The sequence below is a fragment of the Bos indicus genome, chromosome 14 (genome assembly GCF_029378745.1).
Source record: "Bos indicus isolate NIAB-ARS_2022 breed Sahiwal x Tharparkar chromosome 14, NIAB-ARS_B.indTharparkar_mat_pri_1.0, whole genome shotgun sequence".
In the NCBI taxonomy this organism is placed as follows: domain Eukaryota; kingdom Metazoa; phylum Chordata; class Mammalia; order Artiodactyla; family Bovidae; genus Bos; species Bos indicus.
The window spans coordinates 21,862,345-21,888,286 of record NC_091773.1 but is presented as its reverse complement, the minus strand read 5'-3'; the positions used below and the strand labels follow the sequence as shown (position 1 = coordinate 21,888,286).

Genomic DNA, 25,942 nt, shown 5'->3' with positions numbered 1-25,942 from the left:
TTGATTCCGCATATAAGTGATATCATACAGTATTTGTCTTTCCCTGTCTGAATTATTTCACTTAGCCTGATACCTGAGTCTTGTTGCTACAAATGGCAAAATTTCATTCTTTTTAATGGCTGGGTAGTCTTCTGTATACCATATAGTCTTCTCTATACCATATATCTATATACCACGTCTTTGTCCCTTCATCTCTTGGTGTATGTTTAGGTTGCTTCTGTACCTTGGCAATTATAAATAATGCTGTTTTGGACATGTGGGTGCATATATCTTTTTGAATTCGGGTCTTTTTTTTTGCAGGGGTTATGTACCCCGGAGTGGAATTGCTGGGTCATATAATGCTTCTGTTTTTAGTTTTTTGAGACACCTCCATACGGTTTTCCAAAGTGGCTGCATCATTTTAAGATCCCCACCAGCAACATATTAAGAGTTCCAAATTTCTCCATACCCTTGTTATTATTTTTGATTTTAGCCATTCTAACTGATGTGAACTGGTATCTTGTTGCAATTTTGATTTGCATTTCCCTAATAACTAATGAAATTGAACATATATTCACATGCTTGTTGGATAAGTGAATATTTTTGTTGAAATGTACATTCAAATCTCAGCCTACTTACAACACTGGGTTCTTTTTTATTGAGTCATAGGAGTTCACTATACAGTCTGGGTACTTGTTCTTATGTTCTCACCTTCTGTGTAATCTTTTCCATTTATGATAGTGTCCTTTGAAGCAGTTTTTAATTTTGATGAGGTCCAATTTATCTAATTTGTATGAATTGCCTGGTATTACACCTAAGAAAGAGCTTCCTTGGTGGCTCAGTGACAAAGAATTCAAGTGCAATGCAGGAGACACAGAAGATGTGGGTTTGATCCCTGGGTTGGGAAGATCCCCTGGAGAAGGAAATGACAACCCACTCCAGTATTTTTGCCTGGGAAATCCCATGGACAGAAGAGTCTGGTGGCATATGGTCCATGGGGTCTCAAAGAGTTGGACATGACTGAAACGGCATACGTAAGAAACCGCTGCCTAATGCAAGGTCACAAAGATTTTCTCCTATGCATTCTCCTGAGAGTTTTACCTTCTAGCTCTTCCAGAAGCTGGAAGTCCAAAGACTTAGCTGTAAGTCTTTGATCCAGTTTGAGCTATTTAAGTGGTATGAGGTGGTAGCCCAGCTTCATCTTTTCAATGTAGATACCCAGTTGTTCCAACACCATTGGTTAAGAAGGCTATTCTTTCTCCATTGAAGCATCTTGATGCCCTTCTTGAAAATCAATTAACTTTAACACTTCATTTCTGGACTCTCAATTCCTTTCCTTTAATCAGTATAATATAGTCAGTACCACACTGTCTTTTCTTTTTTTAAATAAATATTTGGTCATTGTCCCAAAGTTGGTGGTTGTTCAGTCACTCAGTCATGTCTGACTCTGTGTCCCCATGGACTGCAGCATGCCAGGCTTCCCTGTCCTCCCAGTTTGCTGAAATGCATGTCCACTGAGTCAGCAATGCCATCCAAGCACTTCATTCTCTGTTGTCCCCTTCCCCTTCCTTCAATCCTTCCCAGCATCGGGATCTTTTCCAATGAGTCGGCTCTTCACATCAGGTGGCCAAAGTATTGGAGCTTCAGCTTCAGCATCAGTCCTTCCAGTGAATATTCAGGGTTGATTTCCTTTAGGATTGACTGGTTTGATCTCCTTGCTATCCAAGAGACTCAAGAGTCTTCTCCAATACCACAATTCAAAAGCATCAATTCATCAGGGCTCAGCCTTTTTTTAATTGTCCAACTCTCACATCCATACATGACTACTGGAAAAACCACAGCTTTGACTAGATGGGCCTTTGCAGGCAAAGTAGTGTCTCTGCTTTTTAATATGCTGTCTACATTTGTCATTGCTTTTCTTTCAAGGATTAAGCACCTTTTAATTTCATGGCTGCAGTCACCATCCACAGTGATTTTGGAGCCCAAGAAGATAAAGTCTGTCACTGTTTCCATTGTTTCCCCATCATTTGCCATGATGTGATGGGACTGGATGCCATGATCTTAGTTTCTTGAATGTTAAGTTTTAAGCCAGTTTTTCCCCTCTCCTCTTTCAACTTCATCAAAACCTCTTTGCTTCTGCCAAACTTGGTATTGTTGCTGTTGTTGTTTAATTGCTAAGTTGTGGCTGGCTCTTTTGCAACCCCACGGACTGTAGCCTGTGAGGCTCCTCTGTCCATGGGATTTTCCTGGCAAGAATACTGGAGTGGGTTGCTTTTTCCTTCCCCATACACTGTCTGGATTACTGTAGCCTTGTGCTAAGTTTTGAATTTGGGAAGTGCAAATGCTCCACATTTGTTCTTTTTCAAGATTGTTTTGGCTATTCTGATCCCTTGGATTTCCATATGAATTTTATGATGAACTTGCCAGTTTCTGCAAAAAAAACAAAAAACGAAAAAACCTACCTAGGATCTTTGGAGGGCTTATGTTGAATCTGTAGATCAGTTTGGAAAGCATTGCTATCTTAGTAAGTCTTCCAGTTCATGCACAGGGAATGTCTTTAATTTCTTTCAACATTTGTAATTTTCAGTGTACAAGTCCTACAATTCTTTGGCTAAGCTTACTCCTAGTATGGGCTTTTAAGATGGATGCTGTTAAAGGAGTTGTTTTCAATTCTTAAATTTTCACATTTTAAATTTATCGCTACATTACAGATCTCTAATAAAAATGCTTTAAGTAAACACCACCACTGAAGCAGACTCATGAAGTAGGAAATCACTTGGTGTGGACTTTTGCTGTTATTTATTTTTTGAATCTGTACTATCTGCTCTGTTGAAGGCATCCATTCCATAACTTTTTTAAAAGGTTGCATGAACTTCCTTTCAGGAAACCTGTGATTCTCAGTTTATTCCTTGATGATGTTGGACATTTTTCAAAAAGATAATCTCCTTGAAATAGGAGTGTTTTGGGGAGACTTGTATAGAAAGAAGAAAAGCATTTCACAAAAAGATCTCTGTTGGGTAGGTTTCTAGAAATTTAGGGGCAAAAAGGAATGAAGGGGGAAAGAGGAAAAGATAAAAAGCCTGTAATATGAATGTGATAAAAAAGATGTAAAACTACAAAAATTTTGAAATTCTTTTATGTTTTAAATGTAGCTAAATGTGTGTACTGAAATACATACTAACACTTCATTAATTTCAAGAACTGATGGAGTTTCATTTTTCAAAAAAAAGTATTTTGAGTGGCCAATAATTGTTCTGGGACCACACAAATTGTCTGAGTCGTAGTGTATTTTACATGCTTTTTTTTTCTTTTCTGGCCATGCCTCCTGGCTTGTGGGATCTTAGTTCCTCTGACCTAAGATTGAAACCAGGTGCTCAGCAGCGAAAATGCAGAGCCTCAATCACTGGACCGCTAGGGTAGTCCCTCCATGGTACTTTTTATCCTAACCTAGAGAATGATGTGAGGTAGCTACAACAGCTACCATTTTAACAGGAGGAATTTGAAATCATAGATTTTCCAAATCCAAATGAGACCTCTGGTTTTCCTAAATGCTAACAACTTATGGTCTAGTTACATATAAGTATACATATTTTTAAAAATTAGGGCACATTTGAGAATAACAAATGATTTCAAATAAATTCCTTTAAAAGTACAAAGATATATAAAGTTGTGAATGGATTAGGACTTATCTGATAAATTCACCTTGAGAGAGAGGATAGCAGTACAGATGAAAAGGAGAAGGAAGATTTAGGAGGACGGTAAGATCTGCAAAGATTTAGTCCTTTGTTTCACAAGGCCATCATCTGTATTAGAATTCCCTTGCTGCTGTTTAGTTGCTAAGTCGTGTCCGACTCTCTGCCACCCCCACAGACTATAGCCTGCCAGGCTCCTCTATCCATGGGATTCTTCAGGCAAGAATACTGGAGTGGGTTGCCATTTCTTTCTCCAGGGTATCTTCCCAACCCAGGGATTGAATTCACGTCTCCTTCTCGGCAGGAGATTCTTTACCACTGAGCAGAATTCCCTTTACAACGTGTTAAGAGTCCTGGGCCGTCAATGGTATATATCCAGTGTACTTGACACACTAAAAAGTGGATAAATTTCCAATAGTCCATTCTTCTATACAATGAAATTGATTTAAGTAACAATCATGCACTAATGGCCAAAAAATAAAGACTGAAAATTTTTATTGAAAAGTCACATAATCAAAGCAGTCAAAACTAAGTTAAAAGTAGCATAAACATTACAGAAACAAAATGGGAAACAATCTCTCTATAGTTTTTGTATCTACCTAAGAGTTTTAATTCTAATCTTTTGTTAAGAGATCAACATGAGATTTCATGTAAATAATTGTCTAGCAATTAATAAATCAATTTTAATAAACCTGAAAGAGCCAAATTTACCTTCGTACTAAATCATACTGCTGATGTAATGCTTTATTACTTTAATCTTAAGTGGAACAATAAGCAATTAAGGATAAATTCGTTTTAAAAGATGCTTTAAATTCTGTAAAATGTTCTGCATATGCACTGAATTTGGCATGTGTCAAGTGGTCTCACAGAAGGACTGACAGATGACCGAGTCAAGAGCCATGAGCCCCTCACTGGAAGGGGCTGAGTGCCTGGAGGGGGAACCAACAGGAGGCGTGGATAGCTCTGCAGATGAAGGAAGGGAAGGAAGGGTGGAGGAATTCTTTCCCACAACTTCCTTGTGATGTAGGAGGTGAGATTATTGACCAAGAAAGAGGGATTGGAAAGAGGTGGGGCTTAGGGATTTAAGAGCAATACAATCTGATGGAGGGTTGAGAGCTGACTAGGGAAACACAGCACAGTAGACTGAGGCAGGACTAGACACCAGTAAGACACCCAGTTCAGTGCATCTCTTAATAAACCACATTAAAAAGGATGCCTGGTGGTTCAGTGATAAATAACCTGCTTGCCAACACAGGAGACACAGGTTCGATCCCTGAGTGAGGAAGATGCCCAAGAGACAGAAAAGGCAATCCACCCCAGTATACTTGCCTGGAGAACCCCATGGACAGAGGAGCCTGGTGGCTACAGTCCATGGGGTTGCAAAAGAGTCAGGCATGGCTTAGCAACTACACATCTGGGAGGTATTCTGCCTGCATGGCGGCAGGGAGGGCTTACTGAAAGAAATGGAGGAGTGGAAGAAGTAGTTTCTGCTTCCAGACATCCCAATTCTACTTTTTGACATTTTAAGCACATTTTCAAAATAATGAGACAGGAACTTGACATGAAAGATGACTGTTTTGTCTCGATCTACTGGTGTAAATCTGTTGGAAAATGAAGCGTGCTGCATTTTGTGTTGCAGCACTAGAAACAGTGTTGCTCACCAGCTCGTCAAGCTCATTAGCTTTGAAGACAGTCACTCATAACTATCACCATTATCATTAATAATATGTGTGAATAACAACAGGCCAGCTGAGTAGGGCAGCTGTAAGGTCTGTAAATAGTACCAGACTAATTAACTTGATAATCACGTGCCAGCAGCCTCTAAGTAGCACATGACCACACGTTACACACTAAACTAGCTATGATCTTCAAGACAAAGTCTAAGGCTTTTAAAAGGAGTTAACTTTTAAAAATGGGAAATTATGATTCATACTGTGAGTAAAGTCATGTCAGTCGTGGTTGCTGGCTGTTTGAACATAATCTTAGGAAGTTTGAGAAATATCTAATGCAGATGGGGAATGAAATCCCCAATCAGGTAGAGTTAACAAAATCAAGCCGTGTACTGTGATCTTCCCGATAATGTGATGCATTTTTGGTTAAAAGATGTCATAAACTTGTCACTAGAGTGATTTTTGAACGGTCCCCCATCCAAATTTTTTACATATTTAAGGGCAGAGGGCAGAAGTTTTCCACAGTACCTTACCTAGTCAACTTTCAACTTGAATAATTCATTACTTTCAACATTTTACTAAGTGCCAAGCTCTCTACAAAGTTCTAGGAGTTTAGAAACGAGTCATTCATAGTTCCTTAACGGTTTTAGATTTAGATGGGGAGATGACAGTTTACTTGTGTAACATGAAGCAGAGGTGGTGGAAGGGAGAGCAGTCACTATCTAGAAGCTGGAGGCTGGCTGAGGTGCCAGTTCTGCTTTGAAGGATGACTTTGAAAGATGAACAAGATCGAAGAACGTTTCTGGATGATGAAACTCATACCAGGCATGTGTAGAGGTGAGAAGTGCCAGAAGATAACCTAGAGGTGTGCTGGTACCTAGGAGATTCTTAGGCTGAGAAGTTGTATCTAACACACAAAACAAAATCAGCGAAGGTCATTTATAGGCAGGTAAGAGATAGGATCAGAATGGTCTGAGATAAAGTATTTAACAAAAGATGAGTTGGGAGGTAAGCTGAGCAATAAACTGAAAAACGTTTTGGGTGCTGTTAACAAATGTGAGTGTCCAGCAGGCACTGGGCAAATAGCTTTATTAGAGAAGGATTTCCATTTTGGCAGGTCAGACAGATACTAAAAGGTACTGGGTTGGCCAAAAAGTTTGTTTGGGTTTTTCTGTAAGATGTCATGGAAAAACCTGAATGAACATTTGGCCAACCCAACAGAAGGATCTAGGTGAACTCTGTGCATGTCAGGGAAGGACTCCTGAGAAGGTGACACTCAAGTTGAGACCTGGTGGGGGAAAAAAGCTTTAACAACGGGACTGACCTGAAGTACTTAGGGTGTTTTAATAGTAGCCTCTTAAGGATTCCTAAAAAGAAACACTATCTTTTGCCTGCATGGGAAATTTACAGAAGGACCTAAAATGTTTATTAATGAAATAATGTTATGAGGACAAGATTCAGTTTCTTCTCTGCTCCTCCAGCACCTCATGTTTTTACCATTTGTATCTGTATTATAATTACTTTTAAGAATTTGGAAGAGGCCTAAATAACAGATTTAAGAGCAAAGAGGGAGACACTACAGAGGGCAGCAGGGAGAGAAAAAGATTTAAAAACATAAAGGAGCAATGGTTTAGAAAGTTCAAATTAAGTCTCAGCATTGTCCATTTAATACAGTAACTTGGGGGCTGGTCCTTGGATTTTTTGTTTGTTCTTGTTTTCATTTATTAAAGAAGGGAGAGTGCACAGGGTTGTCAATATCCTTGGCTTTAAGGGAAATATAACTTGCTGAGACTTATTATAGACACATGAAGTATCAGGAAACTGCAGTAGTGTTTTCTCTGTTGTTATTGTTCAGTTGCTAAGTCATGTCCAACTTTTTGTGACCCCAGGGACTGTAGCATGCCAGGCTTCCCTGTCCTTCACCATATACCAGAGTTTGCTCAAACTCATGTCCATCAAGTCAGTGATGCCCTCCAACCATCTCATCCTCTGTCATGCCCTTCTCCTCTTGCCCTCTATCTTTCCCAGGATCAGGGTCTTTCTCTAGATATGTGCATATGTCAAAAAACTAATCTTGATACATTTTCACTTATCACTAGGAAAGAATACTGGATATATAAGTTCCTACTATTTACACTCTGGAAAAGGCGAAGATGAGGACTGAATTAGTTTTATTCTCCTTCCCTCCCCAAAGAAAGAAGTCAGACAACAAACATTTAAAACATTTTATTCACTACATTTGTCACCGGCATATTCCAGTCATGCTTTTACACACTAAGGTGTATTTAATTTGTAATGATGAGTGTCACTGATGTCTAAGAGGAAGGTCAAGTACCAATATATTCTTTAAAGGCCTAAGACTGTGCTTTGCTTACCAATTTTCTGGCTGAATTCTTTCTTACCGCTTACTCTCTTTGTGCCTATTACTATGCTGTGCCTGATAGAATTAGCTCCTTTCTTCAGTCTTTCCACCTTCCCCCAAGGCATAACAACAATTTAGCCTCTTAGTTTTCAGTTCCCTGCTGTACAGCGTTGGCGTGGTGTAATAAGACTCCACTTCAAAAAAAAAGTAAAATGACTTGCTTCTGTGGGATCTGTAGGAGTGTTAAAACAAACAAACAAAAAATAAATAAAGTCGTACCCTGTAGGTCCTTCTCCACCTTTCGGATACCGGGTCAGTGAGACGGAAATTGAAAATTCGTAACGCTAACCAGCCGTTTAGTGCTTATCAGTTCCCAACATGACAAGCAAAGGTTCGAAGACTGCTTCCCAGTAGCGTGTGTTCGGCTTGGCAGCCGTTGAAAAGGGTGTTAATACCCATTTTTACGCAAACACAACTTAATACTTAAAAGTTGCGGCTTCATGCCATTGCCTTTTATTGGTCACCTTCACAGAATCAAGAGCTCTCGCGGGGATTGCTACAGAATTCAGGGTAGAGCTGAAAGAGGTGGGTGCGGCGCTTTCGACCTCTTCCACCCGACCCACCCTTAGCTCCCTTCTTCCCCGTTCCTGGTCTGAGAGCGCCGCCCGCACTGTGGGACCCGGCATGGGACAGCCCTCCCGGCGCCCAGTCCCCTCACAGGCCCTGGTCCGGTCTCAAACGAGGTCGCGGTCCCTCGGCTGCCCTCCACCTCGACAGGTCGAGCTCTTTCGCCCAGGCTAACTCAGGATTCGGCGGGTAGGCGGGCGCAGGGCCACTCGCTGTAGTGGAGAAGGTCAGGCTCACCTTGAGGCACTCGAGCCGGACGGCAGCCAGCACCGTCCCAGACTGCCCGGCGGAGTCTCCGAGGTCACCAGAGGACTCCCAGGTCACCAGCCCCGGCATCTGCAGCCGCAGGTGGCGGGGCAGTTGGAACCGGCCCTACCCGGAAGCACGCCGACTTCCGGCAGCCCTCTGACTTCCGGGCCTGCGCGGAGGTGCGCTGAGCGCGCCCGCCCCTCCCCCGCCCGCTTCCCGGCGTGCCCCGCGGAGGAAGGGCCGGAGTCGACAATAACAAACCCGTGGCGGCCGTGTCCGCGGCCCTACCGAGCCCGGCGCTGCCTCTGGTTCCGTCGCCCGGCCCCTCGGCTCTGACCGGCCGCGGCTCGCCCTTCCCCGGCCCCTGACGCAGAGCCGAGGGGCCTGCCCGTCCCCGTGCCTGGAGGTGGCTGCCTCGGCGGCGCCGGCGGTTGTGTCGGTTGGCGGCGCGGATGGGCGGTTGGTAGCCGCCGCCGAGGACAAGGCGGCGGCGGAAGATGGTGCCGGGGGCCGCGGGCCCTGCTGCTGCCGCCGGCGGAGGAGGAGGCGCTGCCCGGTAAGCGCGGCGTCGGGCCCCTCGGGCGCGGGTCCCCGGGCGGGAGGCGGAGGCGGGCGGCTGCGCTGGGCCTGTGCGGCCCGGACTCTAAGGTGCCCCCCGACCTCCCAGTGCACCCCCGACCTCCTGGTGCTCCCACCCGGCGTCGGGAGCGCCGGGGTCCGAGACGCACCTTCGCCGCCGGCCTCTCCTGCCGCCGCCCGGTCGGGCCCCGAGGTGTCAGACGGCGAGCCGGCCGGGGCGAGGGTCGCAGACGCGGCTCTGTCCGGACCCCGGAGCTCGAGGCTCCCCGAGGGCAGCGTCCGGATAAAGTTACTCCTGGGAATGACTCAGCCTCCGCCGGCTCGCGGGTGGGTGCGGGCCGGGGCGTGTGTGCGGATTTCACAACTTCCCCGGCCGGAGCCGGGCGGCGCATCTCCGCGGGCTCCCGGCTGGACGCGCCGCGGCGCCGGGGGTTGTTTGGTAACCTAGTCCCCGCACCGTGCTCCTGCCGTGTGGTCACAGCGCGGGGCCTGCGGGCCGGGGCGGGCCGAGGTGCTCGCGGTGGATACGGAGGCTGAGAGACCTCAAGCCGGAGAGGGGAGGCCCGATGGGGGCCGCAGGAGGACCGGCCTGCTTTGCTAGCCGCCGTATTGTACAGTTTGTCGGTTGTCTTGTGTGGGTGGTGCTTGTGTGTGTGTGGTTTCTTCGCAGGGTGGGGAGGTTAGCAGCTTAGGAGGGGTACTCAATTTGAGGTAGACAGCCTGTGTGATGAGTGTCGTTGGTGCGTTTCCATGTTTGATAGACACAGGGTTCTTCCAGGTCCGGTGTTTCTGTGGAAAGACGCAAGGGGCCGTCGAGGAAGGCGGCTGATTGGATCCGTCAGCAGGCCCTGCTGGGGATCTGAAGATGGTTTTCTCCTTTCTGTTTTTAATGTTTTAACAACAGAATATGGTCTGAATGAGCATATTTTCTCAACATTTGTGTTTAACATTGTGTCTAAAACCTAGAGTTTTAGAAAACAGGGTGCTTTATGTTGATAAACGGTTGTGTTGGTAAATGCCTGGTGATGGAAATCAGATATGGACTCAGACACGGTTTTCAAAAGAGTAATTTAATTTCGTCTGTTTGGAATGCTTTATGTTTGTCACAGTTAGGATTGTTTCTGGCCTGATTCTTGTGTGGAGATGTTGGATGATAGGAGAGGAGGACCGCGTTTTTCTGGCCCATGCTGAACACACACACGGTCAGAATAGAGGGCAGGTTTACTTCCAACAAATGAAACTCATTGAAGGGGCAGAGGGCACAAGACCTTTGTATTTTGGGGAGGAAAAACAAACAAAAAACCCCACACTTTTGAACCTAAATTTTTATTATGTAAGCTTGTTCATTTCAGTCAGAAGCTTGAGAGGAGCTCTTATTGGGCCTCTGATTTTGAGACTGTCTTTAAACTCTCCTGCATTCAGCAAATGTTTGAACACCTGCTTTATGCTTTACTTTGCAGATGTGTGTAACTTTTCAAAAAAAAGCAGTGGGTAGTAAAATGTTCTCATCCAGATAGTACTTTTTGGTAACCCCAGTAAGCTTTTTGTATTCAGAAAACACTGGCTCAGGCACCTCCAGTGAAAGTCTAGCAGCCCCCTTCCACACTCACTCCCTCAGATGGTTGTTACTTCCTTACGGAGGTAGACCATGGAGCCAGGCTCTGCAGGGAATACAGGAATGTGTACCATGTTGTTTTTGCCCAGTAAGAGAAGGGAGATTGAAGTCCTGTATACAGTCAACTACTATTTAAGCATTGTCTGAAATCTGAAGGAAAGACCCAAGAGAAGTGAGGAAGCTGACTATTTCTGACCATCTCGGAATAGAAGGAAACTGCAGCAGCTTTGAGGTCCTTGGCATATATAGGGGAAAAGATCACTAAAAGGTGGGTGGACAGGAGTGAGGGGAGAGCAGTAGGAAGAGGTGGTGTCCTGGAGGCTCAACAGATACTTAGAGGAGAGTAGCGTCCTGTAAACTGCCATGTTCAAAGGCACAGTGATTTGTTCAGTAAACCTGGTGAATCTGGGAAGCAGTTTGGATTGAGAGTCATTCATTTTTTCATGAAATGTTAAACCCTAGCAAGACCCAGTTTTAACTCTAGCAATGAGCAGTGAACAAGGGTAACTTTATATGTAAGCTTTGTATGATGTTGTAGAAAGTGGCGGTGACACACTGGTAATTTTAAGGAAGATCAGTTGCAAGTTCACACTACGTTGAGATGTGCTGAAATAGACACAGTGCTGGAGGAGCAGATTGTGGAGTGCTGGGTTGAAGATCCATACTTGCTATGCATGTCATGATTACACTGCTGTGGTTTTTCCATTATTGTGGTCCTGAGCAACCTGTAACCTGGGCTTCTTGTGCAGGGCCCTGGGAGGTTGGCCTTTTTCTATCCCTCAGTGAAGCTGCTGTTCTCTTAAGTGACTCTTTGCAGGCACAGTGCTTGAGTACCTCTATACACCCCTTCTTCCAGCTATTTATTGGCTGCCCTGAGGGTTATGGGATTTTCCTCCAATTTTGCTCTCTGTTGAATTCTCCTTTAAAATTTTTTTATTTTAATGTTTTTTTGGTCCTCCCATGCAGCCTGTGGGGTCTTAGTTCCCTGGAAGACCAGGGATGGAACCCTTGCTCCCTGCAGTGGAAGTGTGGATTCTTAACTACTGGATCACCAGGGAAGTCCCTAAATTCTCACTTTATTGGCTTTTAATTGTGCTTAGAGATGGACATAAACGTGACTGGTTTAGGACTACCTAGGTTATATTTTTCTTTTGTATACTTCACATAATTGGCTAGTAATCATCAGAATACTGAAATATTAGTCAATCAGTGCAGTTAATATTTCCATGACTGTGTTCTTAACCATTATACTGCAAATTCCAGCAGTGCACATCCTTTTTTGATATTGCTGTGTATTTACATGCTATGAAAGATTAGAAAATCTTGTTGTAGATACTATTGTGTGAGATGTTAGACTTTAAACAAGCAGAATTCACATTTACATTGAAGGACAGTGTCATACCTTGTTTTGTCACTAAGTCGTGACCGACTCCTGCAACCCTGTGGACTGTAGCCCACCAGGATCTTCTGTCCATATAATTCTCCAGGCAAGAATACTGGAGTGGGTAGCCATGCCTCCTCCGGGAGATCTTGCCGACACAGGGATCAAACCTGGGTCTCCTCCCTTGGCAGGCAGATTCTTTACCACTGAGACACCTGGGAAGCTCATATTTGCGATTGTTTTAAAAACTATCGTGCGCAGCCCTGATGTAGCATCTTTTAACAGTTATTCTGAGAATCTATCAGATGACATGCAAATTTTTAAAAAACTTTATTTTTTAAATTGAAAGACAGTTGCTTTACAGAATTTTGTTTTCTGTCAAACATCAACATGAATCAGCCATAGGACATGCAAATTTTCAAATTGCATTAAGGATAAAGTAATAATAATCTTTATTGGGACACATATTTTAGACTGTGTATGTAAAGTCATGTGTTTTACACAGCTTTTATGAATGTCAGGACACCACAGTGTGGAACACGTTTATATGTACTGATATGGAGAGACTCCCATGTTATTATGCTATTCATCTCAAAACAGATTGCATGTATGCATGCTGTTATCTCATTTTTGAGAAACTACTTTGTCCAGGTGTACTTCCTGTATCTGGAGGAAGACCCCAAAGGCCCAGCTCTATCCACACTGTCAGGGGTCTCCCTCTCGCTCCATTCCTGTCCTGCTGTCCTCCCATCAGGTCTGTTTACAGACACCCTGGATCTTTCTGGAAAGGCTCTCTGGAGAGTGTCAGGAAGATGCCTGACCTACTCTTCTTTCCTTCTTTTTTCTTTTCTTGGCAGAGAAAGAGGAGGATCAGATGGGAATAAATCTGATCTGGAGAGGCTGAAGCCCAGTTTCAGTCCTGGATGACCTGGACACTCCCATTTGTGGTGAACACCACTAGTTTCATTGATGCAGCACCCGTGGCCCTCAGGTTCAGTTGCTGAGTTACAGTTTGCAAAATTGCAAATCAGACAGAAGTTTTCCTACTCCTTATTCTTTCTCTGAAGCTCTTCGTCCGCCTTGTCCAGCATCATCCACATTTCATGTGGCCTGCTAGACCTGAGAGCAACTCGAGGGTCTTTGGACTCCCAACACCTGGCATAGAAGTATTAGTTGCTTAGTTATGTCCAACTCTTTGCGACCTCATGGACTTTAAGCCGCCAGGCTCCTCTGTCCATGGGATTCTCCAAGTAAGAATACTGGAGTGGGTAGCCGTTCCCTTCTCCAGGGGATCTTCCCAACCAGGGATCAAACCTGAGTCTTCTGCCTTGCACGCAGATTCTTTTTTACCATCTGAGCCAAAAGGTGTTCAGTAAACATAGGGTGAATAATGACCAGCAGTGTGCCATTTGGGAGGTCAGTTGTTGCCTGGGGCTTTCCCTTTGTCTCCCCGTGTAAGGAAGCTGCTTCTGAGTTTTGAATGGATCAGACAGGATGACAGTAAGCTAGAGTGACAAACCTGACTGTTGTGGTGGTAAGGCCTCAAAGAACAAATTGCAGATATCCAGTAATAAACGATAGACACTTGTGTGAATATGGGAGATGCTTTCTTGTTTTTACAAGCATTAAAGTACAATTGTAACACCTGTATCTCTGGGAGTAAATGCATTGGAATCAGTGTTTTTAAAAATACCCCCTCATTTATAGCTTACTGTATCCCAGGACCCAGGAGGAACAGATGTCCTTTCACGATGTGAGATTGTTCTCCCCAAATGAGATCCTTCATATGACTTGACAGCTCGAGAGAGCTCTGTAAGTTCAGAGTCGGAGAGAAAAGGCCGAGGGCCATCTGTGACCAGGGGCGACTTCTAAAAGGGCTGATGGACCCAGAAGGGCTTTCTGACCACGCTTGAATGAGTAACTGTCAAATGAGCAGAAATGGCAAGTATGGGAAGACTGTGTAAAGTGAGAGGATGGGTTTCATGTAGGGAAATAGCTGGAGATACTTTTGGAAAGGCAAACGGGTTGATTATGAAGTTCTGAAATGTTGGTAAAGTTATGGTTGTCACCATTTTTAGAGTTGTTATTATATTCCTTGCACCGTGTGGTAATGTGAGATGCATTATTGCTGTCCTTCTCTGCAGAGGTATTATTTCAGTTCTTGATGTGCAGAGGTCATCTGAGTCTCCGTGGGAGAGTCGCATTCAAATACAGGTGACTCGCCATTTCAGTGCTCATCTAGCCTTAAGCCAGAGTTGGTGGTTTCTCTTTAAAGGGGCAGGCAGACGATGGAGTTCAAGGAGACTGTGTACCGAGTGGGTCCTGTCCTGAGGTCAGCGGGGCAGTGGCTGTGAAGAAACAGATGACAGGTTTGTGGCCTGCGGTGGCCACAGTGAGGCTCCAGGGGGGCGGAGCGTCTGGTGCTTGTAAGTGGTGGGCGTGTTCAGGAAGGGCTGGAGCAGGATAGAGGAGAGTTTCCAGTCTCTAAAATAAGGATTATGTCATTGGAAAATCAGGGGTTGGATTATATAGGAAAAAAGGGATAGGATGCAGACAGAAATAACTGACGTCTTGGGTAGCAACAGAGCGATAGTTTTGTTCACAGAGGAAGTTAGGGAACAGTTTTAAAGGGAAAGTACCAAATTGAAGTGTAGACCTGCTGAGTTTGAGAGACAGTGTGATTTCTGGTTGGAGATAAGTGCAGTGGCTGAGCACCAGTCCTGAGCTGAGGGCAGAGATCTGGGAGGGTTCATGTGGCGGTCATCTTGCCTTTGGTTGGCATAGCCCTTCTCTGCATGTGTACATTCTCTGTGTTCTCACAGCCCTGTGACTTGGGAAGTCTCCTGCTTTGTTGTATCAGAATAATTTAGGTTAGTTGAGGTCCATCAGTCACACAGTCAGTAGTAGGGACAGGACTTGAATATAGGTCTTCTGACGCAGGATCCACCTTCTTTTCACAGTGCTCTCCTCCCTCTTATGTGTGTATCTAGGGAAGTGTGTGGAGTGAGGGGGTAGTTCTTACTGGGAGCCTGATGGGGGCCAGCCTAGGACCAGCAGGTGAGGAGCCTTGTCCATCCCTTAGCTGCACCAGCTGAGATGGTGGGTTTTCAGGTCCTTTATTTCTTTGTAACTGTGTGATGTTCTTTTTTTCTTTTTCACAAATGGAAACAAGTATTTTTAACCCCCAATTGTAATTTTTAAAGAGACCGAAGTCCAGCATCCAGAGAGAGCCTTTTTAAAAAAATTGACGTTACATTGTTCCAGACTTTTTAATGCTTGTGTCTTCGTATACATCCCTCAGTATTAGTTAATAAACTAAAACCCACAAATAGAATCACATGGTACATTCTGTAGCTGAATGATGATAAATACGTCACTTATCTATAGGTATGGATTTAATGAACATTTTAAACACATTTAAAACACAATAAAACGTGGGTGGGCCACACATCCCCACCAGGAGGAGGTAAGACTGTCCCTCCTGACCCCAGAGAGGACCCCCAGAGCCCTGCACCTGGAGCACTCCAGACTCCCTGCCATGCAAATCTTCCTTTGTCTGCTTTTACCTTTAACATGTATCCTTTCACTATAATAAAACGGTAATCCAAAGTACAGCACTTTCCTGAACTCTGTGAGCTTAGGTGACGCCTCAATTTGTAGTCCGCTGGTCTGAAGTGAGGGTGATCCTGGGCACCACCAGACTTGTGGCTGGGATCCCAGGCGGAGAGTGGTCTTGTGGAGCTTGGTGCCTCTAAATCTGGGTTTGACTGAAACCACTGCACACTCGTATGTGGAGTGCATTTTGGGCGCCAGTAATGCTGTTTATGAAGTATCTGTAATAATGTGGAGAGACAGTTATTAGTGGACAAGTAATTGATGAGTCAGGATGTACTGGATGATGCTCTAGTACGAAATCCTCAACTAGAGTTTTTGTGATTGTTCAGTTTTTCTCTCACACCACAAGCCCTCCAGGGTGGGCAGGAGTCTGCACTGACATTACTCACCCAGGACCGGCTCTGCCACTTGGGAGCTCCTGACGGTCAGCTATCACTTCAGTCTGCTGGCTTCTTGCCCTTCATTCATTAAAAGATTTGGTTCTGATCTGCAGTGGGACAGGAACACGTCTCAGTGTTAGTGTAGAGCCATTGGGGTGCATTTGGAAAGTAACTGCGTGCCCCATAATCAGTAGTGGGGTGATTGTAGGTGAAGTGGAGCCTTACTTATCCTTGGTGGAGATGACAACGTTGAAAACCTTAGAGATTTTCCTTTGGGAACAAGCTGAGAAATCCTGTGGTCAGTGTTACTCATGTGACTTCTCCGCAGTCTTCACAGGCATATGGGATAATTCTTCGCTAGTGTGGGATTATTCATTCATTTTATTGAGAAAGTATTTTAGAGCTGGTTTCCAGGAATGCAGTATGCTTGCTTTAAAGAAGCTTGTTATTCAGGAGAGGTGAGAACTGTGTGCAGAAACATCCCAGTAGCTGCAGCAGAGAAGCACACGTGGATATAAAGTCAGCACAGCGAATGGCAGGATTGTGTGATTAACTCCATGAAAGAGAATATGTGTGTGTGTGTGTGTGTGTGTGTGTGTGTGTGTGTGTGTGTGTGTGTGTGTGTGTTGGAGCAGCGGGGGCGGGGGGGGGGGGTTGCAGTAGATCATGGTGGGTGATGATCACAGTGGGCAGAGGAAGGAGGGTCCAGGCTGGGGAAGAGCCTCAGAGACTTGAAGTAGCTCATTTTGTTCAGAGAGCTAAGCCGTATGGTGTTTGGGAGTGAAACCTGGGGAGGGCAGGAGAGGAAGAAGCCGTACAGTGTCTGCCGTTTTACTGCACTGTCTGGGCTTGGATCCTGTGATATTACTGAAGCCCTGATTTCTTAGTTTCCTTATCTGTGAGGTGAGAATGATGATAGTATCCCTCTTAAAGGGTTCTGTGCGTGTGTGAGTATTAGTTGCTCAATCATGTCTGACTCTTTGCGACCCCGTGGACTGTAGCCCATCAGGCTCCTCTCTCCATGGGATTCTCCAGGCAAGAATACTGGAGCAGGCTACCATACCCTGTCTCCAGGGGAATCTTCCTGACCCAGGGATCGAACCCAGGTCTCCTGCATTAACAGGCAGATTCTTTACCATCTGAGCCGCCAGGGAAGCTCAGCTTAAAGGATTCATGTGAGGATCAAATGAAACATTTCATTTAGTGAAGCGTTTATTAGAACAGTGACCTAGAGCATAGTAAATACTTATGAATGGTGGCTGCTGCTATGAAGGTCATCCTGATGGTGGTTGGTGTTCAGGAGCGGAACCATCTTACACACACACCACCACCCCCATCCTCCCTGAGGACAGTGGGAGAACGCTGAGGGAGGTGAGGGGTCAAGGATGCAGGGAGCAGGTTGAGAGACTGTGGAGATCAGAGACAAGTGAGGGTTTGATGAACACAGGAGCCTCAGGAGTCAAAGTCGGTGGTCAGTAGGCAATAAGAATACTATTAACTGGATTGTTACTGCTGTTAACCTACCTGTGAGGAAGACAGGGGGGTCTGTAAGACAGCAAGTGAGAGAGGGGGTTTGTTGGTTCCATCAGTAAAGAGAGGTTTTAGGTTTTAGGTGGCGGAGCAGATGGGGGTGGGGTTATATAGAGAACGCCTAGGGAGGCATGCCGGCAGGTTTGGTCATCAGCAATGGTGCCACGGGAGGTGGTGGGGTCCCAGCCAGACACTGGGGAGGAGGCCCAGGAGGAGGAGGAGCAGCCGCCCAGCAAGGGTGCTTCCTATCTGTCCAGCGATTTGATGGTCTCTACTCACTGTGTTCCCTCGGTGCCCCTGCGATGCTGGTACTGTATGTGAGAAGTACACAGTCCTAGCTGTTGGAAACACACAGACATATTATTTCACATTTGCTGGGTGCTCTGTCTCAGTAGACTCGGTGATGGTCTCTGGCAGGAGTGGAGTCTTGTCTGAGGTTCAGCAGGAATTGCCGTGCTTGTCAAGAACCAGCTCCTTGCAGGTTCTTGAATGGAGGCTTCTTGCTGCCTCTGGCTTCCATTTCTTGCCACGTGGGCCTCTCCATATGACAGCATGTCCTGTGAAGCTGGCGGGCGGGAACAGTCACCTGGCAAGGTAGAGGTTAAGTTGAGGAAGTGCTATCGTGTAAATGACCTCCTGTTACCCTGGCCGAGTTTCAGTGGTTCTGACAGATCCCAGGCCCTGCCCATGTCCAAGGGGCTGGCTTTGAGGCTTGGGGCTATGATACCCTTTTATTCCTGTTTTACAGAAGAAACTGTAAGTATTAAATATACAAGTAATGGGGACCATTGTGTATTAAAGACAAAAGGGACTGTAGGCTTCGACAGTGTTGGGGAGCTCTCTGGGGACTTTGATATCTTTTTAATGGGATGGTCTAGGTTAAGGTCATGTGCTTGTGGTTCAGTGAAGAAGAGTAGAGACCACTCTTTTGGAAGAGCATGCTGTTGTTATTGTTGAATTATTTCTCTCTATAATCAGAAATTTTTCTTTTCTAGTTTAACCAGTAATGCCATTCAGTTGCCAATATCAAGCAAAGCAAACATAAGCCACTTGTAATCTGCTTCTTAAGAACAGTGGTAGTCCTTTTTAACAGTGCCTGCCGGTGAGTCACAGTTCCTGCCTTTATAACGGAGTTTTGATGTAATGCATTTAAAATAGTGATTTTGGAAACGTTAATTTTAAAGCCCTGCTTCCTTTCTTTTCCCTTCTTCCCTCATAATTCTACTCTAAGCTCATGTGGAAAGAGCATAAAGAAAGATAGCTACTAGTTTCTGAAAATTTAGTTTTTGTCATCTTTCATCACTTACATTGATCTTGGGGGTTTTTACCTCTGGTTGTTAAAAAATAAAATACTAGCTCTTGACATCTGCCCCTTTATTCATAGATGAGGAAGCTTTATTTATATGTAGGATTTTGACTTGGATAACTGGGTAATGGCAGAGTTGTTTTAAATATTCAGATACCCTATGCACTTTCTGCTGTTCCACAAAGTGATGAGCTCTTACGGCCAGAGTTTTCTTGTGTGGAGTGTTTCTAGCTCAGCGTGGAGGTGGAACTTGGATTAACCAAGTCTGTCCCTCCTGTTGCAAGTGGTGGCTCTTAATTGCTGTTAGTAAGTTTAAAACTATTTTTTTTTTTGTTGCTGTTGTTCCAAGGAAAAAGTGGGGGGAAGTTTTGGAGTTAGAAAAATGTTTGACCACATTTTTAATTTTTATTCTTAATGTTGTGTGGTACATGAGAACAGTGTGAAATATACACCTAACTGTTCTAACTCCTGGCCTCTTTCTTCCTGAAATCAATTATTTTTTTTTCATGATAGAAGTTATACTTCTCATTAGCCTCATTACTGTTCATTATTATTTTTTAAGCACCAGGTTTACTGAATTGTCCAGTTAGCCATGTTAGACATCAAATCCTATTATTTTTTTGTTGCTTGTGTATTATAACTGTGCTCTGTCTTATGGGAACATAACCACATTTATACATGTGTTTGTAAATTGATGACTTCTCTTGTCTGTTTCTTTCAGTAACCGTATCAGAGTGTGAGGTGTAAGCTTACAGAATCCAGGAAACCATCATGAAGTTGTATGTATTTCTGGTGAACACTGGAACCACCCTGACATTTGACACTGAACTTACAGTGCAAACGTGAGCTGTGTTTTCCTTGATTCTCATCAGTTTTGCATTTTGTACATGTAGAAAGGTGAAGATTTTATTTTGAGAATACTGTTCCTTTGTTAAATAAGAGTGGCAATATGGAAAGTCTTAAATCATTGTTCACATGTACAATTGTCATCTTCCTCTAAAATGTTAACATTAAATTTGTTAAGTTGTGCTTTGTTGTTTGTGTGACTGTTTTCACAGTAAACAAACTGATTTCAAACCAAAGCAGTCTAATAGTTTTCATAGCTGATTGTTCTCCTGAATTTCACAGTGCACTGCTGAGGGTATTGTTGCTAGCTGTATAAACCAGCATATTCCAGTCCTATGGTTTTTCATCATTGTTTTTATTATTTTAATGAATAAAGCCAGTAGTGTTTGTTTTGTTAATGATAGAGTAAAATTGGGGATAAACCTTATCTTTTTTAATGGATGAAATTACTTTTTGAGAGTTCTGTTTTTTATAAAATATGATTTGACTTGTAATTGAATGGTTTTTTGACAGATGAGAAAATGGGAGTTTTCACATGGTATCCACTTAATGTGTTTTATGTAACGGGATATATATTAAAATCTCCATCACATGAGGATTTTAACAAATGCTAATATAAGCAGCTTTGCTACTTATGTAAAGATCACAGAAATAAATATTTCTGCTGGCTGCACTTCATAGGCTCAGTGTTAGATGTGACACGGGTGGTTTACTGACCTTGTAGTTATGTATGATTGGCTTGTTGATTGTGGAATCCAGTTGCAGAAACAATAAGCTTATATATTTTACTACCGTTTGGGGGGAAACTTTTTAATTGAAGTTCATTTGTCAGATATTTTTACACAGAGTGACTTTGATAATGAGAAAGGCCATCCTCAGGCAAATGTAAATAACGGATTTTGCCCCCCTCCCTCTCTGAAGTGTGGCTGACCTGAAGCATGCGATCCACAGCAAGTACAAGATCGCCATTCAGCACCAGGTGCTGGTGGTCAACGGGGGCGAGTGCATGGCTGCCGACCGCAGGGTGTGCACCTACAGCGCTGGGACGGTAGGTGCCCGACCTCCTCCATGCGGGTGGGCTCCAGCTCTCCGGCAGCTGGGAACTGGGGTCTGACTCCTACAGAGGGCAGTGTGCATATTCTGTGTCTGTAACAGTTTACTTCGGTTCTTCTTTTTGTTTTTTACTTCTCTAGGACACAAATCCAATTTTTCTTTTTAACAAGGAAATGATCTTGTCTGAGCGTCTACCTGCTATTCCTAAAACTACCTTTTCAACAGAAAATGACATGGAAATAAAAGTTGAAGAGTCCCTTATGATGCCTGCCGTTTTTCACACTGTTGCTTCAAGGACACAACTTGCAGTGGTAATTGTAATATTATTTATACTTAGTACAGTTTAAAATTTAAAACTGGTGTATTTAACAAAACAATGATTGGTAATGTTTTTATGGACAATTAGGCAACAGCAAGTGATCTAAAAAACTGATTACTTGTAAAAGCATTCAAATCTAAATAGCATAGCAGTCTAAATTATAGAAGAAGCATGCCCAAAACATGAAAAATAGCAAACTTTTTAAAAAGATACTTTTGTGATGACTCTGTCTGATTTATAATTTCAGGTGCACACTTTGTTAGTCATTCTACAGTTCCAGGACCTTAGCGCAGAACAACTATCTGAAACATGTTTTTACCATCTTTCTTAGAGGATGATATGCAGATGATAATTTTAGAACATTGCTTGGATCAGTGAAGTTCCTGTGTTCAGGTAGACAGACACAGGCAGAGAGCTTAAGGAGCTCTTAGAGTGTGGTTCTTTCTTGTATCCATGGTCAGGTCCTGGAGGAGAACCCAGTTTCTTCCTGATACATACTCATATTGCTGCTTGTAAACCCTATGGGTTGTTTCCCAGTCATTTGGTTTTGTTTTTGTTTATTTGTGTTTGTTTTTGACTTGCTAGTACTTTGCTGTAATACTAGCTGTAAGCTATCAGCAGGGGGACACATTTTGCTTTCAGACATAAAAAAGGTCTTAGAATCAACCCAAAGTATTTACCTTTTATGAAGATAAACTAGTAAAATATTAAACTACTAATAAGTATGAATACTTGCTTTCTAAAATATATTTCTTAGCAGTCTGTTTTAATGCAGTACATGCATTTGTGAAACTGGCTCATTCACATGAGATGCAACATAAAAAAGAGAACCTCATCTCTCATCTTTATGAAATATGTTTAATAAACATTAAAGGGTCTGGAAATGATTTTTAGAAGGCACCATTATTTTTAAAAAGGCAAATCTGTCAACTGAATTTATTTACTAAAGTTCTTTAGATATGTTTTCTGATTATTGGTCTACAAATAAATAAAGATAGGTTATACAGTTGCATGCCATTTAAAAACATCCATTTTAGGTGATTGCATATTTGGTAAATTTGAGAGAATTTAATAAAAATCCATCAGCAGGAATTGTAAGGTTGATTGGAGTATGTGATAAAAATGTGTAGACATTATTCATATTTCCCTTATTGGTTCTCCTTTAGAATAGAAATGGGAAATATATTGCATTTTCAATAACAGTATCAACAAAAGCCTATACAATTCTAGAACATAAAACATTATAAACAAATGGAAAGATGTTCTTGATCATATTCTAATCACAGTGTTCACTAACTTAATTAGTTAATTGCTGTGATGAAGCATTTTTGCTTCTGGGGAATGAGAGTTTGGGGGGTTTTATTTGTTTTGCTTGGAAAGATCACTGTCTAGGTATAGGTAAGAAAATAAGGAGAAATAAGAATGGGAAGTGGAGGGAAGAAAGTACCTCAGGTTGTAGCATTCCCCCAAAAGCTGCTATACGAAACCAAGACTGTGACCTGCGGCTCAGACTGTCCACTGCATCAGCAATTAGAGACTTGTGTTTTGGGCCATTCTGTGGGATCTTAGTTGGTTACCCAGGGATGGAACCTGGGCTCCCAACAGTGAGAGCCTATACTCCTCATCCCCGGACCGCCAGGCTCTGTCTTCTAACCATCCAGAGCACCATCTCCAGAGTCACATTTCCCAGTTACTTGTGTGACCTTAGACTTTTGTCTTTACTATTAGTAAAATTAATAATAGAGTTTTGTTTATTAACATACATATTTGAAAATGCATGTATCACAATTAGATATTCATTGTCATCGTATTTTTACAAAGTGAACAGATTTTAAAATATGGCATCAGCCACAGCCGTCCTTTGTGTTCCCTTGCTTTCAGTCCCCATTTTTCTCTTCTGTGAAGTTGATCAGTGTCCTGACTCCTTTTGTGACTGACCTGAGTCAGTGCAATGTTCCTGAGACTCGGTTGTGTAGTTGCAGGTTTGTATTAACTGCCATGTAGTATTCCCTTGTGTGAATTCACAGTTTTATTTTTGATGGTTATTGTTGCCTGACTCTGCACGGATCTCCAGCCCCTTGTCCTCCCCCAGGTGTGAGTTCCTCCTTATTACCATGGCAGCAGGCAGGAGCCATAACCTGGAACAGTCCAGAACAGTGCTCCCTTTGACATGAGTTCAGAGCACATTCATGCATGCACTTAAGTACACGTGTGCAGACGTGTGCATAGGCATTACCTTCTCTTACCATTTATTTCTTCTTTTCCAACATAGGAAATGTATGAAGTTGCCAAGAAACTCTGCTCTTTCTGTGAAGGTCTGGTCCATGATGAACATCTTCAGCACCAAGGCTGGGCTGCAATTATGGCCAATCTGGAAGATTGCTCAAATTCCTACCAAAAGCTGCTTTTCAAATTTGAAAGTATTTATTCAAATTATCTGCAATCCGTAGAAGACATCAAATTAAAACTTACTCAGTATGTTTGCCATTAAAATGGATAATAACATGTTTGTTTAAAATACCTTTGCAGTTTATCAGTACTTTTAGTAATGGTCACTTCATTTCTAGTAGGCCACATATTTATTATAATTGAGGTTTATTTTTTTGAGACTTTTATAATGACTTTCATGGAGTGTAAAATTTGTAAAACTATGGTTAGTTTTATCTTCCACATATTATATAGATTTACCACATTTTGTTTTCTTGTATTTTCTTTATGTAAAAGACTCTATACTTTGAAATTATTTAGAAACCCAAGAATCTTTGTTTCTTGCCTTGCTACCAATAAAGTGAGGCAAAATGCAAATGAAAAGTTTTCAAATGGTAGTCAAAGAAAATTTTTTTTTTAATATTGCCATATGATATAGGCTTGCTAAGATGGAAAAGAGCCATTGTGTTCTAGTTTTCATTTAGATTCTTTTTTTTTTAAGTTCTTTGCATGTAAGCATCTGATACCCATTGGTTCTTTTTTAAAAGGGCTACAATGAATGTAAAAAATATGGCAATAATTCTGCACAAATGTGGCCCTTTGTTGTGTGTGTACATGTATGTTTTCAGTGTCTTGTATTCATTTTTTGTTTGTTTTTTCTTAAATTTTTTATTAGAGTTGGAGGGAAGTAGCACGTTCTTTTTTGAAATCAAGTGGGCCTTATTAATTCAGGTTTCTGTATTCTGAATATTTAGGAACATTTTGGTTTTGAGATGACAGTGGGACACATCCTGGGAAGGAAGAGAGTGATTAAGACTGGGAAGAGCTTTTAAAAGTTTTTGTAATAACCTTTCCCAGTAAAACTGTTCAGGGGTACAAGGCAGGAGCTAGTCATCTCGCATGTTAATGTAGGAGCGTGAATGATTTTATATATATTTTTATAGACGTTAAATTGTCAAGATTTCATCTTTCCTTCATGTTTTTTGACAACATATATCTATCTGCCTGTCTGTGTATTTTCAGGGTGTGATAAACCCAAGAGTTAACCTTAATCTCTAATAAAACTGTTAATTTTATCCTCTGCTTTCATTATATCTAAAATCTTTGATTAGCTTAGAGACAAAACATTAAACTTTAAGAGACTGCTATGGTAAATCTTTTTTATAAGTTTGAATTTTTTATACCTTAAGTTTAGTTAAAAACTGAGTGTCCATATGTATAGTGTGGACTTGGTACCTTTACTTTAGAGGGTCTCAGTGTGTAAAGGTACTCTCCTCTCTGCTTTCTTTAACGGACACCTCGTGGACTGCTCAGATGCATGTAGCCTAAGAGAGAGGGGGTGAGATTTCGTGATAACCTCTTCCTTTCAAAATGCTAACCTCTAACTTGAGCAGTCCGTGATTTACTGACAGGTCTTTTGTACTTTAAGTTTAGGAACTGCGGTTTCAGTCATGGCCAAGATTCCACTGTTGGAGTGCCTCACCAGACACAGTTACAGGGAATGTCTGGGGAGAGTGGATTCCTTGCCTGAACGCGAAGGCTCAGAAAAGTCTGAGACAAAGACCTCCACTGAACTGGTGCTCTCTCCTGATACGCCTGCAGCAACGAGCAAACCCTCGTTCACCTCATTTCACATGTCTGTGGAGCACGTAGCCTCAGACGCCGCAGATGCTGAAAGTGGAAAAGATGTGAGGGAGCCTTGTCCAAGCCCTGCCCAGCAGGACGCAGCTGCAATAGAGGCTAAAGAGGGGGACCTGCCTTTCTTTAATGTTTCTCTGTTGGACTGGATCAACGTGCAGGACAGGCCTAATGATGTCGAGTCCTTGGTCAGGAAGTGCTTTGATTCCATGAGCAGGGTGAGGAGTCTTAGTCTGATCTTTCTTGTGTCACTGTGTTGTTTTCGCCAATTGAAGTTACATTGCCTACACTAAGTATTTCCTGTACAGTAATGGGAGAAAGGGTGCCTTGAGCCTTGGAGTGAAACTTCATAACCACGTGTAGGAAGGACCTTGGACAAACCAAATCATTTAACGGGTAATGTAACCATACTTAGGAAACTGACAGCAAATTTGGGAAGATTACTAGAGGTAATACAGGTAAAATCTCTATGCAGGGCTGAGCCTTGAAGTGTCCATTCCAATGGGGATGGTTTGGGTGGTGGTGGTGGTACTTAGAATTTTTTTTTTCATGGTCCTGTAGTATCACTTGGACTTTTTAATAGCTCCTGTAATTTGTCTCTGCAGCTATGCTGTAGATATAATTTTGCTTATATCTTTAACAGTTAAATTGTTTTACTCTGAAAATTATTTACA

The 25,942-nt window shown here is 42.8% G+C and overlaps 1 protein-coding gene and 1 long non-coding RNA gene across 3 annotated transcripts in view; one reads left to right on the top strand and one right to left on the bottom strand.

Annotated features, from left to right (window-relative positions):
* Window positions 1-7,552: 7,552 nt before the first annotated feature.
* Window positions 7,553-8,731, bottom strand: LOC139186889 (uncharacterized). The gene is made up of 2 exons (XR_011570571.1): window positions 8,568-8,731; window positions 7,553-7,935 (listed from the first exon to the last, which is right to left on the bottom strand). It is a non-coding gene; the product is annotated as an uncharacterized lncRNA (long non-coding RNA).
* A 112-nt stretch (window positions 8,732-8,843) lies between these two features.
* RB1CC1 (RB1 inducible coiled-coil 1) overlaps window positions 8,844-25,942 on the top strand; it is a 40,218-nt gene continuing 23,119 nt past the window's right edge. The window contains exons 1-7 of one of the 2 annotated variants that reach the window (XM_019973710.2): window positions 8,844-9,135; window positions 18,675-18,781; window positions 19,707-19,827; window positions 20,753-20,879; window positions 21,025-21,195; window positions 23,476-23,678; window positions 25,060-25,486. In XM_019973710.2, coding sequence (XP_019829269.2) covers window positions 19,757-19,827; window positions 20,753-20,879; window positions 21,025-21,195; window positions 23,476-23,678; window positions 25,060-25,486 — 999 coding nt within the window. In that variant the 5' untranslated portion in view covers window positions 8,844-9,135; window positions 18,675-18,781; window positions 19,707-19,756. Of the gene's footprint in view, window positions 9,136-18,674; window positions 18,782-19,706; window positions 19,883-20,752; window positions 20,880-21,024; window positions 21,196-23,475; window positions 23,679-25,059; window positions 25,487-25,942 lie in introns of those variants that run through there. The other variant, XM_019973711.2, reaches the window with a different exon arrangement.